Below are 19912 nucleotides of genomic sequence, written 5' to 3' on the forward strand. Positions count from 1 at the left end.
CTTTGAGCTAGTTTGTGCAAAGATATTGCAGAAATATTGACTGTGTAAAGCAGCAGTTTACACTGTTACACCGTTGGTTTCACAGGAGTTGCCTAAGACCATTGGAAATATGTTCCCTCACCTAATTATAATAATATTAATAATGTACAGGCATCTTTACAATTCCATACACTATATAGAAAGGCAAATATGGTGTTTTTCTCACTATCTGACATGAAATCACAATAAACCTTTACTCTTTTCGGTCAATTAGGATTACCAAAATTATTGTCAAATGCCAGAATAATGAGAGAAAAAGCAAACAGCTCAAACACAACCAGCCTTGGCGCAAGCCGTCAGATTAGGTAAGCGGTTGCAAACTCACCCTGCGATGTCCCTTGGGCTACCAACTGCCTAAAGCCGCCCTGATAAGGGGGAACCTGCTATCAGGAACCTAACTAATGGACCCAGAAAGACCCTGCAAGATGACAGGGAAAACTTACTTCGTCTGCCAGTTGCTGGAGCGGACAGGCAAGAAGAAGTCAAATACAGACCAGAGACAGGTTGAGTAAACATAGCAGAGGGCGGAAATACAGAATAACAAAACAATAACTATCAGCAATAGGGAAGGTATAAGGTGACTAGCAGAGCCAGCAAGGTGTATTGAAACTGAAACATAAAGGAGTTCCTGGTTGCCGCCCACAGCAGCTGACTGGATCGTCTGTCCATCACTCTAATAACCCTTGTGGGACAGACCTGTGCTGCAGGGCTCAATTAATCCGTGCACAGAAGAAACCTTAGCCACAATTCACACACACACACACAAAACACAGAAGATAATCAACACCTTTTAAGCCACCTTCTGCGAACCGAAGACGATGCTGGCACAGATGTTACAGCATTTTTATTACTTTCTGCAAAGACAAAAGTTTACATACACTGAGATTATTATTTTAAACTATTTGGGACAGCCTGAATGATGGTGTATTTAAAAGTTCCTGTTTTATTGGTTACATTGGAGGATGTATTTGAAGGTACACAAGAAACACACTTCCTCATGGAAAAGTCTAAAGAAATCTGCCAAGAAAACAGGAAGGGAATAGATTGTGGACTTGCACTAGTCTGGTATATCCTTGGGTTCAATTTCCAAAAACCTGAAGGTGCCCCATTCATCTGTACAAACAATTATACGCAAGTACAAATACGATGGGAATGTCCAGCCACCATACCGCTCAGGAAGGAGATGGCTTCTGAGTCTCAGATATGGACGTGCTCTGGTCTGAAATGTGCACATCAACTCAGGAGCAAAAGACCTTGTGTAGATGCTGCTGAAGCTGGTAAGAGCTGGCAAATCTTTACTACCAAAGAAACAGAAAAAAAAGCCACATTAACGTTTGCAACTGCACACGAACAAAGACCTTCAAAATTCAACTTCTGGTCTTTCTACCATCTAATCCACTGAATTCTCCATCTCCTTCTGTGGTATCATCATAATTCCCAGGCAGCAGGCCCATTGTCTTATGGTTGTGCTGAACTCTGGCCTGTCCTGGGCATCATCAATACAATAACTTCCTGCATCCATCTCAAAAATATTTCTGAAATCCTGTCACTCTGATTCACTCTCATCCCAACTACTGTAACTCCCTACTAATTGGTCTTAAAAGGAACCTGTCATCAGAAATTGACCTAATAAACCACAATCAGTATGTTGCTAAGCAGCTGAACACCATGCTGATCATGGCCCAGTGTGGTGGCATCATCCAGAAAATCAACTTTAAAGTGAGATGTAAATTGGTTGAATAAAGTCAAGGAGGCGGAGAGTATAACACTGGAGTCAAGCTCTTTCTTCCTCAGAAATCCCCCTGCACTGTAATTGTATTTGTAATCAGGAGACATCACTAACCAGATCTGAAGTCCAAGCATGATGTCAATCACAGAGGAGGAGGCGCTCAGAGCTCGCCAACTTTACTTCAGTGATAAACTCTCTGCCTCCTTGACTTTATACAACCAATTTACATCTCACTTAAACGTTGACTTTTTGGATGATGCCCCCACACTGGGCCATGAAAGAAACAAAAACTAGAAGGTGTTACACTGTTTGACAACATAACGGTAGTGGGTTATTAGGCCAATTGCTGATGACAGGTTGCCTTCAACACCTTGCCGACCGAGGACGAACTATATCGTCCTCGCGCGGCAAGGGGTGTTTGAAGAGAGCTCAGCTCTCTCAGCTGAGCTCTCTCCATACACAGCGGGTAACGGCTGTATAATACAGCCAACACCCGCCTGTCACTGCCGCGGTCGGTGCTGGCACCCATCGCGGCAGTTAACCTGTTAAGTGCCGTTGTCGAACCTGACCGCGGCACCTAACTTACAGTTAAATGGCGGACACCATCTTGGATTCCCGATCGCCTCCCCCTGGAACGTCATCGGAGGGCGGCGATCTGTTGCTATGGCAGCCTAGAGTCTCATTGAGACTCGTAGGCTTGCCAGGTGCAATGATTTATAATAGCCACCAGAGGGCAGGCTATTAAAAATCATTGCAAAATAGCTATATACTGCAATACAGTAGTATTGCAGTATATAGTATTAGCAATCGGACCCTGCAGGGTTAAATTACCCTGGAGGATCTAAAATAATGGTAAAAAATGTAAAAAAATTTTTTTTTTAAAAATATGAAAAAACAGTAAAAAAAGGAAAAGTTTAAATCACCCCCCTTTCCCTAGAACTTATATAAATATAAATAAACAGTAAAAATCATAAACACATTAGGTATCATTGCGTCCCAAAATGTCCGATCTATCAAAATATATTAGCAATTTTTCCCAGCGTTTAACCCCGTAACGGAAATTGGCGCCCAAAGTCGAAAATGCCACTTTTTTGCAATTTTTAAAAATATTAAAAATTCACTGAAAAGCGATCAAAAGCCCATACAGTCCTAAAAATGAAATCGATAAAAACATCATCAAAAGTAGCCAAAAATGACACCACCCACAGCTCCGTACACTGAAGTATGAAAAAGTTATTAGTGCCAGAACATGGCAAAATAAAGAATTTTTTTTTGTACAGAAGGTTTTAATTTTTTTAAATGTATGAAAACATTATAAAACCTATACAAATTTGGTATCCTCGTGATCGTACCGAACCAAAGAATAAAGTAGACATGTCATTTGGGGCGCTCAGTGAAAGCTGTAAAATCCAAGCCCACAAGAATATGGCAAATGCCTTTTTTCATCATTTTCACTGCATTCTGAATTTTTTTCCCGCTTCCCAGTATACGGCATGGAATAATAAATACCATCATTATGAAGTTCAATTTGTTACGCAGAAAATAAGCCCAAACAGAGCTCTTTACATGGAGAAATAAAAAAGTTACAGATTTTTGAAGGTGGGGAGTGAAAAATGAAAATGCAAAAACGAAAAAGGGCCATGTCCCTAAGGGGTTAAACCTAACATGTTAGCTTTCCAATACCCAACCAAAATATAAAAACTATTATTTCCGGCAGATGTCGGCAAAAGTGTCCGAATGTCTGAATCAAGTGTTTTCTAAACACCTTACACGGTCCTCATACTGAAGTATGAAACTTTTTTGGCCTCAGATTATGGCGAAATTATTATTTTGTTAAACAACATATTTTGTAAGGGTATTAAAACATAATAGAACTATATATATTTGGCATCTCTGTGATCACTGATCCAAATTATAAAGGGAAGGTCATATGAACTGCACAGTGAAAGATGTAAATGTGAAAGCCTTGGGATTTTTTCCATTTCACAGGTTTTTCTATTTTTTTTCCATGTTCCTAGTCACATTACATGGAATATTGAATATAGATACTACAATGTGTTATGCATATAACAAGCCTCATACAGCTCTGAAAAATAAAACCTTCTGAATTCTGGAAAGGGGTGGAGTAAAAAAAAGTAAATAACAATAAGCGCAACATGTAGCTTTCCTAAAATAAAAGGAAATTCCAGTGTATACAAATATAGTGAAAGCTATATCTGACATGAGACCTCCCGGCCACCGTAACCTTCTGCCCACACAACAGATGGGAGTCGCGTGACCCCGCCCTTGCCATGACGTCAGCGCGTGCCGGGACGCACGGTGGTGACGTGTGAGGTGTACTGCGGCCTGCACGGAGAGCTGAAGCCCCGACCTCAAGTGATAATCAGTGCCGGTCCTCGAGGCGCCTTATTCGGCTTCAAAATGAGCAAACGAAAAGCCCCGCAGGAGAGTATGAATGAGGGCATAACGGACTTCCTGATAGGTGAGAGAGAGCAGGGGCCGCCATGACAGGCGTGAGGGGAGACACGGGGCGGCTCATTGTGAGCCGGGGGGAGGGAGTTATATGGTGCACATATAGTATATACCGCACATACAATATAATAATATATATATAATACACACCATGTGACCATTGTATACATTATATATCATATATTGTGTGTGTCCATGGTTCTATGTTATACATGCAGCCTCCCCTCTGACCATATAATACGTACAGTATATAGATGGTATATAATGAATGTCTATTTACAGTCCTAGAGGATATACATTATATACAATATGTGTGTGTTTTGATACATTTCACACACATAACCTATGTATATGTTTTACCATGACCATGATATCCATACATTATACAGATTATATATACTCCAGTGTGAGAGTATATATAGTCTATAGATGTCCATAGTGCATGCCCAGAATATACATATCGGGGGACTTTTATCTTAAAGGGGTGTTCCCGTTTCAGAAAATTTATTTTATTGTTGGTATTATAAAAAGTTATACAATTTTTCAATATACTTTCTGTATCAATTCCTCATGGACATTCCTCTGCTTGCTGTCATTCTATAAAAAGCTGTTTACTTCCAGTGACCATGGACGGATTTCTATCCACTGGAAGTAAACATAGAAGCTTTATATAGAATGACAGCAAGCAGAGATTTGGAAAACCGTTAAGAATTGATACAGTATGTTGGGAAATCATATAACTTTTTATTATAAAAACAATAACAATAATGGGAACACCCCTTTATGTCTGGAAATGTGTCTAGTTATGATGGGATTTTTAGGCACACTACGTACCTACCCCATGCCCATATAATACATACATAATATATGATGTGGATACAATACGAGGACAGGTGAAGCAGGTGAGTCATGGCCCTTTTATACTTGGATGAGGGAGGCAGGTACTTGGGATGGGACACCACTGAGGGAGCGCTCCTCTCAATTATATGGTTAATGTCTGCACCTGCTTTTGGCTTCAAAAATTGCATTAAAAAACGTGAATATGGGAAAAACAGTCCCAGAAGCTGCACCAAGCAGTAACTAGAGCTCCCCTAATGACGGCTCAATGACCACCTGTCGGTGTGGAGAGACCAAAGGCAGAAGGCGCACGACAAGACAGGATAATGGTTCCAAATAGGTTTTCCTTTTTATTGAATCGTCAAAGGTACACAGAGGATACACAACGCGTTTCGGGGAACTGTGGTCCCCTTTTTCAAGTGGATAAAAAATCTGTGGGTTGGCGAAGTACAAAAGGGTATATACATATATATATATATACATATAAGGATTATGTGCAGACATAAGTTTGATAGAATAAACATACATACATGAGACTCATTATATAAAAGAAAAAAGAAAAAATTCCATATATATACACACAATACACGAATATATAGGACAAAGATATCACGTATCTATATATATTAGTAAAAACAAATTGATAAAATATGGAATAATCAAAGGGGTATCAGTTAGTCCCTTGGTTAAAAATCAATAAATAAATAAATAAATAAATGGATGTAAGAATGATCAAATAAATAAATACATTAATGAAGTCAATAGATGAATTAGTTAGTTAGGGCCTGAATAGATAAGTATATAGTTTAAGGTGGGAACACTGGAGTTCCTTAGGTCTATTCTTAAGCTCGATTGCCATCAAGTAGAGAGTGATGAGTATAATGGTCGGGTTTACCGATCGGGCTTACCAGTCACTGGAGGGATGCACGGGCGCTCCAGTGCGTGCGCGCGCCAGAGTGCCTGCTGATTAAAAAGCCCGCGACGCTTCTGTTGGAGGCGGGTGAACGCGGACTTCTGCGCATGCGCACTCGCTGTAGTGTGATGTCTCCCGTGCTCGAGAGTGCACGTGGGTTCGTGCGCAAGCGCATTTGTTGTGGGGGCACCAAAAATATGGCGTCCCGCGATGTGGCGTCATGTATTATGCATATTACACAGTGCTGATTGAGTCAAGTGTAAGGGTTAGGAATTGTTTAGGTTCTAGGATTTTGTCTAGTTGAAAAATGTTGTTGGAGAATGTGTATTTATAGTAAAGAAGGATAAATGAAGTAAAATGAAATGGATGCATGAATTGACTAAATAATTAGCTGGTTGACTAAATGGATGCATGAGTAATAGTATTTAAGGTGTATAAATATATGATTGTAGTGGCATAGTATAAGTTATAAATTATAAATTATGGTTGGTACATCAATTAGTTATCACAAGGGGAGGGGGGGTGTTAGAAGTTATCTTCAAACATTTCATTAAGTCCTGCTGGATGTAGGCTGTTTAATTTGAAAATCCAGTACATTTCGCGTTTTCGTAATTTTTGGAAACGATCACTGCTATCGATGGGTATAAATTCGATGGGTGTGACTGTGAATGCTGAGAAGTCTTTGTCATGACAGGCTAAGGCATGTTTAGAAACACTATGTTTAGTGTAGCCGTTTGAGACTTTGCTTCTGTGTCCATTCATTCTAATGCGTAAAGTTAGGCAGGTGCGGCCTACATACTGTAGCCCGCACGTGCATTCCATTAGGTATATAACAAAAGTAGATGAACAATTGAGGAACTGATGGATTTTGAAGGTTTCTCCAGTTTGGTTGCTGGTGAAAGAATTCTTCCGATGTTGGATGTTCAGGCAGCATTTGCAGTTCGTATGGCCACATCTGAAACTGCCCGTGGTTTGTGGGAAGAGGGCAGTCGTTTTAGTCTTGTTTTTCCTTCCCCGTAGTTTCGTTGGGGCTAGTATGCCTTTTAGTGTCTGTGATCGCCTATAGATTATTTTAGGCTGTCTGGGTAGATTTTTGTTTAAAAAGGGGTCGTTTTGTAGTATGGGCCAATGCTTTTTCAGGATGCTTGCGAGGGTTAGATGGTTATTATTATAAGTCGTAATAAAAACTGGACAGTTGTTGGGTGGTGGTTCCTGGGTGGTAGGTTTTTGGCTTGAATGGGATGGTTGAAGGCATTCAGCTTGTGTGAGATTAAGGGCCCTGTCAAAGGCTGCTTCAACGAGGGGTTTTGGAAAATTCTTTTCTTTGAATCTCCTTTTTAGGATTAGACTCTGTTTTTTAAAAGTGTTAGTTTCTGTACAATTTTTTCGGATCCTTCTGAACTGGCTAAACGGGATGTTGCTTTTCCATTTGTTGTGGTGTGCACTACCAAAGTCTAGGTAGCTGTTGGTGTCTACCGTTTTGAAGTGGGTGCTAGTGATGATCCGGTCGTTTTCTATGGATAGGTGTAAGTCAAGGAATTCGAGTTCGGTTGGGGAGAAGGTGGCAGTGAAGGATAGACCTAAAACGTTATTGTTGAGATGGTTAATGAATTGATCAATGGCTGTAGCGGGGCCGTTCCAGATTATGAGTAAGTCATCGATATAACGTTTGTACAGTACGATGTTTGATTGCCAGGTGTTGTTATTATAAATCAAATCTTCCTCGAATTTACCCATGTATAAGTTCGCGAAGCTAGGGGCAAAACGTGTCCCCATAGCTGTGCCTTTTGTTTGTCTGTAGATGGTATTCTGGAAGGAGAAATAGTTATGGGTTAGTATGTAGTTAATTGCTTCTATGACAAAGGTTCTCTGTTGGGTGGGCATTGCGGGATCTTGGTCTAGGTAGTATTGCACAGCTTCAAGGCCCTTTTTGTGGGGAATATTGGAATAAAGAGCTGTGACGTCCAAGGATAACCACATGTATGTGGATTCCCATTTGATTCCCTCCAGTGCTAGTAGAACACTGGTGGAGTCTCGCAGGTAAGAGTCCAGTTGGGTGACGTGTTTCTGCAATAAAACATCCACATAGTGTGAGAGATTGCAGGTGAGAGATGAAATACCAGAGATGATGGGTCTACCGGGTGGGTTTTTTGTGCACTTGTGAACTTTCGGAAGGTGGTAAAATGTTGGGGTAATTGGAGTATCTAACCAGATGTAATTTTTGCCCAACTACCAAATTCAATGAGTTTAACCTATTCAATGACCTCCACTCCTACGTTAGAAAACTAACCCTTACCCGTCACTTTAACATCCTAGCAGACAAACCGGCCGTGAGTACACCAACCACCAAGGTAAACCCAGATAACTTGCCACACGTCCCACTCCCCTCTATAGAACCCCCAATTATCCCCACTAATCTTAAACCAAAATCCAACTTTTACCCTACACACCATAGAGGAAGTCATATTGACACCTTCCTTTCTATGGTAGAGAGTGACTTCAGAAATATAAACAAAGAATTAAAAATCAAACATAATCTCAAACCAACAGAAAGAACGGCTCTCAAAAACCTTACGGATAATCCGGATTTAGTCATCAGGAACGCAGATAAGGGTGGGGGAATAGTTCTACAAGATAGGGACACCTATCTGTCAGAAGCCATGAGAATCCTATCCGATAAAGAATTCTACGAGATCCTGCCTACCAACCCCATCATCAACTACACAATGGAGCTGAAAACATTACTGAATAAAGCCACCACATCCGGCGTCATAAACAAAAAAGAAAGAAATTACATCTGGTTAGATACTCCAATTACCCCAACATTTTACCACCTTCCGAAAGTTCACAAGTGCACAAAAAACCCACCCGGTAGACCCATCATCTCTGGTATTTCATCTCTCACCTGCAATCTCTCACACTATGTGGATGTTTTATTGCAGAAACACGTCACCCAACTGGACTCTTACCTGCGAGACTCCACCAGTGTTCTACTAGCACTGGAGGGAATCAAATGGGAATCCACATACATGTGGTTATCCTTGGACGTCACAGCTCTTTATTCCAATATTCCCCACAAAAAGGGCCTTGAAGCTGTGCAATACTACCTAGACCAAGATCCCGCAATGCCCACCCAACAGAGAACCTTTGTCATAGAAGCAATTAACTACATACTAACCCATAACTATTTCTCCTTCCAGAATACCATCTACAGACAAACAAAAGGCACAGCTATGGGGACACGTTTTGCCCCTAGCTTCGCGAACTTATACATGGGTAAATTCGAGGAAGATTTGATTTATAATAACAACACCTGGCAATCAAACATCGTACTGTACAAACGTTATATCGATGACTTACTCATAATCTGGAACGGCCCCGCTACAGCCATTGATCAATTCATTAACCATCTCAACAATAACGTTTTAGGTCTATCCTTCACTGCCACCTTCTCCCCAACCGAACTCGAATTCCTTGACTTACACCTATCCATAGAAAACGACCGGATCATCACTAGCACCCACTTCAAAACGGTAGACACCAACAGCTACCTAGACTTTGGTAGTGCACACCACAACAAATGGAAAAGCAACATCCCGTTTAGCCAGTTCAGAAGGATCCGAAAAAATTGTACAGAAACTAACACTTTTAAAAAACAGAGTCTAATCCTAAAAAGGAGATTCAAAGAAAAGAATTTTCCAAAACCCCTCGTTGAAGCAGCCTTTGACAGGGCCCTTAATCTCACACAAGCTGAATGCCTTCAACCATCCCATTCAAGCCAAAAACCTACCACCCAGGAACCACCACCCAACAACTGTCCAGTTTTTATTACGACTTATAATAATAACCATCTAACCCTCGCAAGCATCCTGAAAAAGCATTGGCCCATACTACAAAACGACCCCTTTTTAAACAAAAATCTACCCAGACAGCCTAAAATAATCTATAGGCGATCACAGACACTAAAAGGCATACTAGCCCCAACGAAACTACGGGGAAGGAAAAACAAGACTAAAACGACTGCCCTCTTCCCACAAACCACGGGCAGTTTCAGATGTGGCCATACGAACTGCAAATGCTGCCTGAACATCCAACATCGGAAGAATTCTTTCACCAGCAACCAAACTGGAGAAACCTTCAAAATCCATCAGTTCCTCAATTGTTCATCTACTTTTGTTATATACCTAATGGAATGCACGTGCGGGCTACAGTATGTAGGCCGCACCTGCCTAACTTTACGCATTAGAATGAATGGACACAGAAGCAAAGTCTCAAACGGCTACACTAAACATAGTGTTTCTAAACATGCCTTAGCCTGTCATGACAAAGACTTCTCAGCATTCACAGTCACACCCATCGAATTTATACCCATCGATAGCAGTGATCGTTTCCAAAAATTACGAAAACGCGAAATGTACTGGATTTTCAAATTAAACAGCCTACATCCAGCAGGACTTAATGAAATGTTTGAAGATAACTTCTAACACCCCCCCTCCCCTTGTGATAACTAATTGATGTACCAACCATAATTTATAATTTATAACTTATACTATGCCACTACAATCATATATTTATACACCTTAAATACTATTACTCATGCATCCATTTAGTCAACCAGCTAATTATTTAGTCAATTCATGCATCCATTTCATTTTACTTCATTTATCCTTCTTTACTATAAATACACATTCTCCAACAACATTTTTCAACTAGACAAAATCCTAGAACCTAAACAATTCCTAACCCTTACACTTGACTCAATCAGCACTGTGTAATATGCATAATACATGACGCCACATCGCGGGACGCCATATTTTTGGTGCCCCCACAACAAATGCGCTTGCGCACGAACCCACGTGCACTCTCGAGCACGGGAGACATCACACTACAGCGAGTGCGCATGCGCAGAAGTCCGCGTTCACCCGCCTCCAACAGAAGCGTCGCGGGCTTTTTAATCAGCAGGCACTCTGGCGCGCGCACGCACTGGAGCGCCCGTGCATCCCTCCAGTGACTGGTAAGCCCGATCGGTAAACCCGACCATTATACTCATCACTCTCTACTTGATGGCAATCGAGCTTAAGAATAGACCTAAGGAACTCCAGTGTTCCCACCTTAAACTATATACTTATCTATTCAGGCCCTAACTAACTAATTCATCTATTGACTTCATTAATGTATTTATTTATTTGATCATTCTTACATCCATTTATTTATTTATTTATTTATTGATTTTTAACCAAGGGACTAACTGATACCCCTTTGATTATTCCATATTTTATCAATTTGTTTTTACTAATATATATAGATACGTGATATCTTTGTCCTATATATTCGTGTATTGTGTGTATATATATGGAATTTTTTCTTTTTTCTTTTATATAATGAGTCTCATGTATGTATGTTTATTCTATCAAACTTATGTCTGCACATAATCCTTATATATATATATATATATATATATGTATATACCCTTTTGTACTTCGCCAACCCACAGATTTTTTATCCACTTGAAAAAGGGGACCACAGTTCCCCGAAACGCGTTGTGTATCCTCTGTGTACCTTTGACGATTCAATAAAAAGGAAAACCTATTTGGAACCATTATCCTGTCTTGTCGTGCGCCTTCTGCCTTTGGTCTCTCCACACCGACTGTATCACTCCAGCCGAACTAGCACCTCGTGTCTGGACACCCCAATTACGCTGGCTGCACCTCGACCCCAATTAAGACCCGATATGCCAATACGAGAGTTGTGCCTTATGTTTAAGCACAACTAAACCAGGTAAGCGACTGTCTAACCACGTCTGAAACCCTGAATCAACGTTATCACCCTATGAGCGCTGTTGTGTCCCTTGTTCGCTATCTTCCTCAATGACCACCTGTATAGGGCATACGAGTGCCCGTCCTGCCTATGGTTTGTGTAATGCTGGCAGCACATCCTCAACACAGATGATGAGATGGGAGTGATGGCAGTCTATTACACAGGACAAAGATCAGGAACTAAGCCTTCATCCCAATGTCTAGTGAGTAGCCCCCATGGTGTACACAGAGGAGGATTAACCTATTAGAGCTGTAAGAAATGGTGCACCATGTGACCATGGTCGGACTTCTGTCCACTGTTAGTACTCACCTACCCTAGTGATATGTGATTACCAGATTGGATTTCTCTTCAGATTGATACTGTTCGGCAGCAATAACACACAATTATGCTTGCCCGGCCAGGGGGCATCTGGAGGCGTGCTGGAGACGAGGAGGGGTGAGTGCTGCTCACCCCTCCCCTCTATATAGGAAATATTGTCACATGGCTGTTATTGCAGCCAAAGATGGAGCAGACTCTATCTTTTGAGCGGGCACGGAATGGAGAGCAGACGTACCGAGCCATAGCCACATATGAGGAACGTATATTTGCTGCTGGATTTACGTCCCCCATACGGTTGTGTGAATGCAGCCTTACTCTATTGCACATTAAAGGGAGCCTGCCACCAGGAGACCCCTTTTTGGTATCCCCCTCCGTCCCCATAGAGCATTGCACATACATTGTGAAATGTTTTTTAGACCACCCTCGGGAAATCGCTTTTCCGTGTGTGACAGCTACTTTGAGTCTGGCACCGCTTCATCAGCGCATGTTGAGACTTGCTGAGTGCACATGCCTGAAAATGCCCATCGCGCTCAGCGAGAGTTGCGGCTAGCGGGCGGGGCGTGGGTAGGTGATGTCTGAGAGGGGGGCGTAAGAATGAAGGAGAAGGGTGAGTGAGGGGCGCCTTTTGAAAATCACATACAGAGGAGTGGTTTCCCGAGTGTGGGGGACTGCTCCACTTCAGCCCTGCACAGGGGGCGACTTGACTAATCACACAGCACGTCATTCGAAGGAAATATATAATTTTGTTTAATCTTTTGTTCTTTAAAACCGATTTTTTTACAAAAATGTTTAGCAGTGTATGTGCAATGCTCTACGGGGACAGGAGGGGGGCTAAAAATGGGTCTCCTGGTGACCCTTTAAACATGGTCAAATTTCATCATTACCTGATGGGGTTATTTCCAAAAGCTACCACTAGAGAGAGCATTGGAGCTTGTCCAGACTATGCTTAGAAAAGGTTGGCTTTTGCTCTGTTATCTGGAACTATCCAGTGTATGCAGCTATCTAGTGGCTATCTAGTGGTCATCCACAAAAATATAATAAATTATTAACATTTCCTTTTAATGTCTGTTCTATTTCTGATCCAAGGATTTAGGCCAGGAATGAGCAACATTTATGGGTCCAAAGGCCATGCTGTTATACTGCTCAGCTTTAGGGTGCATTCACACGCGGTATGCTCGCCGAGCAGACAATAATACTGGAGACCCCTTAGAAGACAATACTGGAGACCCCCAGAGCATAAAACTAATAATAATGGAGACCCCCAGAGCAGACAACAAAAATCCTCGCCTTTCCTGGCCCCTCTTCTCCTCCCTTTACCACACTGCAGTTTCTTCTCTCCTCCATGCGCTGCTGTGCTCTTTGTCCTGTGCAGGTTGTATGCAGCTACATTAGGACCGGAGCAGAACGGCACCAGAAGCAGGTGAGAAACTGGGAGCAGTACAGTATAGTTGACTAGTACTTGCCACTCCTGGGTCCTCTTGTGCGGGCACTCTGCTATGGGTACTAAATTCTACCAGTGTCATGACGCAGAGCAGCAGAAGAGGACCCGGGAGCAGTGAGATCAGCTCATGTGCACTCACCGCAACCCAACTTTCTGCACCAATGAACGTTTCTATCAGATGTGTAACATCCCTTATGAAAGTGCTCAGTGGACTCTGGCTGTCAGCAAGGTGCGGACTGCAACTCATGGCTTGTGGCACCCCTGATGCCTCTTTTAGTTGAGATAATTGTGTCTGCACTTTATGTACATGCTCAGTAGTGAATGGCCGCAATTATTTCAGGACTGCTAAAATAATGTATACAACGATGAATATTTCTTATTTTATATTTGCAGAATTGGCGAATTATGAGAGAAACGTGAACCGAGCCATCCACAAATACAACGCCTACAGGTAAGAACCGTCCTTTCAGTGTTGTAGGGGCTCAGATATGCAGGAGGATTTTGTAGCAGTTCTTAAAGTGTTATGGGCAGTAGACAATGATCAGCCACATGAATTGGCAAGTCGTGATATCTGGAGGGTCCTTGCTCTGAGCTGTATGATACAGACACGGTGGAACTACACATGTAGTACAGTTCAAAGCCTCCCACCGCTGTACCACAGCCATCCGGGGGGATTCCCTCCTACCATCCCTTACATACATAAAGCTTTATGGCTGTGGCTGCATTACTAATGTCTACTTTTCCAATCTGTGATCTTTTACTTGTTGCAGGAAAGCCGCCTCTGTCATTGCTAAATACCCTACAAAGATCAAAAGTGGGACTGAAGCCAAAAAACTGGTGAGTACCAATCCTTTTAAAGGACATCTACCATCGGTTTTACTGATGGTAGATGTGTCCTACTAAGAAGTACCAGAGGAGAGGATGCCTCAGACTCATCTTTTAATTTATTCCCCCCGGCACCACCACCACCCTCCCGTTCCAATACAAGTACCGCCCGTGCATAGAGCACAGAGCAGCTGACAGGCGGGACTTTTATCGTAACAGGGGGAGTGAAAAAATTAAAATATGAGATGCTCTGATGCTCTCCGGTGACATGTAGCCAGCAATCGTAGCATATAGTTGTAATAAAAGAAGTTCCTAAGGAACTTCTTAGTAGGACACCTCTGCCATCAGTAATGGCCTTTTAAAGGCGTTGTCTCATAATAGCAAGTTAGGTCCTATCCACAGGATCGCTGGGGGTTTCAGTGATGTGCCCTGGTGCGCCTGGTGATGATAGAAGCAGCTGTTTGTGCAGGCTGCCATTATTATCTTATGGAGCTGACGGAGATAGCCGAGCTCAGTACAAAGTTTCAGCACACAGTGGAAGGGAAAGTGCTCCTGCACCGTGTAACAGCCTGTGAAGCTGCAGCACAGAGGGGCCCTGGTAACACCCCCAGAGCCCTTCAGGCTCATTAGCATATATTTAAAAGTTTGTTTTAGAAAGAAGGAGGCCATGGATTACAAATATAAGAGGATTACCACAGTATCAGTGCCTGGATCTATGAGTAGTTGATGTATGTATCAACTATTCATAGGAAAGGTCATTATTTGATGGGTCTTATAACCAGCGCAGCCACCAAACTGATACAGATAAGAAAGAAGGCTAAAGTTCTGGTGCCAGCTGATCAGTCGGGTCCTGGTTATCAGATCATATTGATGCTCTGTTTAGCCATATATATCGCCTATATTCTGCTTACTCTTGTAAACATTCCCCTTCTCTCCTTATGAGCCACGAGACAAATGTCTTTTGGGGCGTCCTGGTTGGAGGGGAATGCGGATGTCCTTGGTACACCACTACAACCAGTAATATAGGAGTGGTGGTCATCAAGGGGTGTGTATTCAGTAAATGAGAGCATGGTATCCTGACTTGCAAGAAGGTCCTAAAAACAGACACCAGTGGTTCACATGAGCTGCACCTCCTACGGACACAAGGGGAAATACATTTCATTTTAACCCAGCTGCTTTATCCTCTGTGTCATTGGAGGTCCCAGTGATCAGACATTTATTGTTGATGTAATCAGTATGAGGGAATAGGCATCACTTAATCATCACTATACCCTTTGTGTCTTTCTCTTCTACAGGATGGAGTTGGTGCCAAGATAGCCGAAAAGATCGATGAGTTTTTGGCCACCGGTAAATTACGGAAACTTGAAAAGGTCAGACAGTTTCTTCATGAGATTTCCATTCCTATTATATGCACTACAAGGCACAAGGTGCTTATGTGATGCAGAAGGGGATCCGTCACCTGCTTAGGCAGGACTCTCAGCAGGGTCCTATATGCTTCTGTGCAGCCTCCTATGGCTGGACACTACAAGCATATGTCGTATAGTGTATATACTGATGGTGAGCTGCAGTAATTGGGAGCGACCACTGCACAGTAGAGGGAGCTGTCTGCTACATGTTGTAGTTCTGCACCCCCTATTAGCTGATCGGTGGGGGAGCTGATCTGATATAGATGAACAGGGAATCTGTATATTACCCCCTCCCCCATGTTTCCCCTTCTTCCGCTAAGATAAGGGGCGTTGTTGGTTCTCCCATAACATGTCACCGCTGAGCCTGGGTGCTAGGATATTGTAATATTATTGTGTATAATGTCAGTAATTGTCCCTCCCGGTGCTGTAGTATAATGTTTAGTAGTTGAAGACACTGATACGACTTTCCCCTATCTGCAGATCCGCCAAGATGACACCAGCTCCTCTATCAACTTTCTAACACGTGTCACCGGGATTGGGTGAGTTTTTCTTGTTTTTGCTGTATTTGATTTATGCCACTACATCTAATCCTCACTACTGTATTTGGAGGGGGTGGCTCACTCTAACCATGCAGACTTCAGACTTTGTGTGTTAGGTATTGCCCCTGGAGATCTGCATAGTGACCCCTTTGTGATTGGTGTTAGTAGCAGCAGGACTGTGAAATATGCAATTATATTCCAGGATTATAACTTCTCCAAATACACTGTGGGGATGCCCTCACCCTGCTGTTCTTTTAACTCTCTGCATTAATCTGCTACACAGCCCCTTCCCTCTGCCCTGAATTAAAGCTGCTGCATAGGAATACTACAGCATTTACGTCAAGCTAGGAGATTATGATTGAAGGTAGAGCGCTAAGAGCACAGCAGTGTAAGGACTTCCCCCAGTATGGTTTTTGAGCCATCAGTCATCCCCCGAATCGTTGGCAAAACAGAAAGTGTGTTATGTTCGTGCAGTGACACAAGGAACAACCCTCTCCGGCTCTGCACCCAGCATAACGCAGATCGGCACCGACCATTGTGTGTCCTTAAATCATCTTAATCTATAAATAATAAAGTCATTCTGCTTCATGTTACAGGCCGGCGGCTGCTCGGAAGCTGGTGGAGGAAGGAATCAAGACTTTAGATGGTAACGTTGGCCATCAGCAATGAACAAACTTTTGCTTACAAATGGTTAAAAAAATGGGGTGGTGTGTCACTTCAAGAAAAATCCATAAATTGTAGCTCTAATAACCAAAATGTATCTTTTTATTATATGTGTTGCATTTATTAGTAAAGATTTTGGTGGCTGCTGTAAGGTAATGGCCGAGGTGTGAGGATCACATATGCCTGAGATGACTATCCCCCCGGTAGTCACTGGAATGGACCTTGGTCCAGCCGTCTGTCACTGACAGGGCAACTCTGGGACACAGTCCTGCTGTGACTGGGTGTCTGAGAGTTTTGTCTCCTCTGCCTAATTCACTGCCCTTATAAATGGCAGTAAGAATGCTGTTTGCTCTGCCCCCTCAGCAGGAGAGTTGCCGCACCTCTGGATCCTGACGCCATCATGTAGTGGAGTCAGAGCAGCAAGCGGACAGCATCAGGAGATGGGGCGACTCTTCTGCAGAGAGGGCTGTGCGAACATTGGCCATGTTACATCCATTAGTGAAGGGCACTGCACCGCGCTCGCGTCGTCTCTGGGTGCTGTCAGCTCACTGCGTGTCAGCAGAAACTTCTCGACATTTTGCTTCTGACGTACAGGTCATAGGTTAGCCATGACTAGGGTACACCCTAGAGTCCTGCTCCTCCCTACAGGCCCTGCATGAGGTAGAAGTCAGTCAATGGGCTGTGACTGGAGTGTTCCTCTAACCAGGGGTGCACCTAGCCTTTCTGCTGCCTGAGGCGAACTATAGAAAAACGCCCCCCCCCCCCCCCCCCCCCCCCCCCATACATGTAAAATATCAAGGAGTGTCAGGACCAGACCCAATGTGAAAAATGTGAAAATAAAGCAATGCAAAATACATAACTATATAATACACACAGCGAGCTACTACAAAGAACAATATACATAAAACAATCCGCCATATAATATAAAATCAATACAGCGTGCCGCCATATAATATAAAATCAATACAGCGTGCCGCCATATACCATATAATACATACAGGGTGCCGCCATATACCATATAATACATACAGCGTGCCCCCATATACCATATAATACATACAGCGTGCCCCCATATACCATATAATACATACAGCGTGCCGCCATATACAATATAATACATACAGTGTGCCACCATATACCATATAATACATACAGCGTGCCCCCATATACCATATAATACATACAGCGTGCCGCCATATACCATATAATACATACAGGGTGCCGCCATATACCATATAATACATACAGCGTGCCGCCATATACCATATAATACATACAGCGTGCCCCCATATACCATATAATACATACAGCGTGCCCCCATATACCATATAATACATACAGCCTGCCGCCATATACAATATAATACATAGTGTGCCACCATATACCATATAATACATACAGCGTGCCGCCATATACCATATAATACATACAGCGTGCCGCCATATACCATATAATACATACAGCCTGCCGCCAAATACAATATAATACATACAGGGTGCCGCCATATACCATATAATACATACAGCGTGCCACCATATACCATATAATACATACAGCGTGCCCCCATATACCATATAATACATACAGCGTGCCGCCATATACCATATAATACATACAGCCTGCCGCCATATACCATATAATACATACAGCCTGCCGCCATATACCATATAATACATACAGCGTGCCGCCATATACCATATAATACATACAGCGTGCCGCCATATACCATATAATACATACAGCGTGCCGCCATATACAATATAATACATACAGCGTGCCACCATATACCATATAATACATACAGCGTGCCACCATATACCATATAATACATACAGCGTGCCCCCATATACCATATAATACATACAGCCTGCCGCCAAATAACATATAATACATACAGGGTGCCGCCATATACCATATAATACATACAGCGTGCCGCCATATACCATATAATACATACAGCGTGCCGCCATATACCATATAATACATACAGCGTGCCCCCATATACCATATAATACATACAGCCTGCCGCCATATACCATATAATACATACAGCGTGCCGCCATATACCATATAATACATACAGCCTGCCGCCATATACCATATAATACATACAGCCTGCCGCCATATACCATATAATACATACAGCGTGCCGCCATATACCATATAATACATACAGCGTGCCGCCATATACAATATAATACATACAGCGTGCCACCATATACCATATAATACATACAGCGTGCCCCCATATACCATATAATACATACAGCCTGCCGCCATATACCATATAATACATACAGCGTGCCACCATATACCATATAATACATACAGCGTGCCCCCATATACCATATAATACATACAGCCTGCCGCCAAATAACATATAATACATACAGCGTGCCGCCATATACCATATAATACATACAGCGTGCCGCCATATACCATATAATACAAGCGTGCCGCCATATACCATATAATACATACAGCGTGCCCCATATACCATATAATACATACAGCGTGCCCCCATATACCATATAATACATACAGCGTGCCGCCATATACCATATAATACATGGTGTGCTGCCATATACCATATAATACATACAGCGTGCCACCATATACCATATAATACATACAGCGTGCCGCCATATACCATATAATACATACAGCGTGCCGCCATATACCATATAATACATACAGCGTGCCCCCATATACCATATAATACATACAGCGTGCCCCCATATACCATATAATACATACAGCGTGCCGCCATATACCATATAATACATACAGCGTGCCGCCATATACCATATAATACATACAGCGTGCCGCCATATACCATATAATACATACAGCGTGCCGCCATATACCTATAATACATACAGCGTGCCGCCATATACCATATAATACATACAG

The 19912-nt window shown here is 42.5% G+C and overlaps 1 protein-coding gene across 1 annotated transcript in view; it reads left to right on the forward strand.

Annotated features, from left to right (window-relative positions):
* Window positions 1–4009: 4009 nt before the first annotated feature.
* POLB (DNA polymerase beta) overlaps window positions 4010–19912 on the forward strand; it is a 23301-nt gene continuing 7398 nt past the window's right edge. Inside the window, exons 1-6 of the mRNA XM_072149285.1 lie at window positions 4010–4250; window positions 13960–14017; window positions 14337–14403; window positions 15687–15761; window positions 16278–16336; window positions 16933–16982. Coding sequence (XP_072005386.1) covers window positions 4190–4250; window positions 13960–14017; window positions 14337–14403; window positions 15687–15761; window positions 16278–16336; window positions 16933–16982 — 370 coding nt within the window. The 5' untranslated portion in view covers window positions 4010–4189. The remainder of the gene's footprint in view (window positions 4251–13959; window positions 14018–14336; window positions 14404–15686; window positions 15762–16277; window positions 16337–16932; window positions 16983–19912) is intronic.

This window comes from Engystomops pustulosus, chromosome 4 (genome assembly GCF_040894005.1).
Source record: "Engystomops pustulosus chromosome 4, aEngPut4.maternal, whole genome shotgun sequence".
Classification (NCBI taxonomy): Eukaryota; Metazoa; Chordata; class Amphibia; order Anura; family Leptodactylidae; genus Engystomops; species Engystomops pustulosus.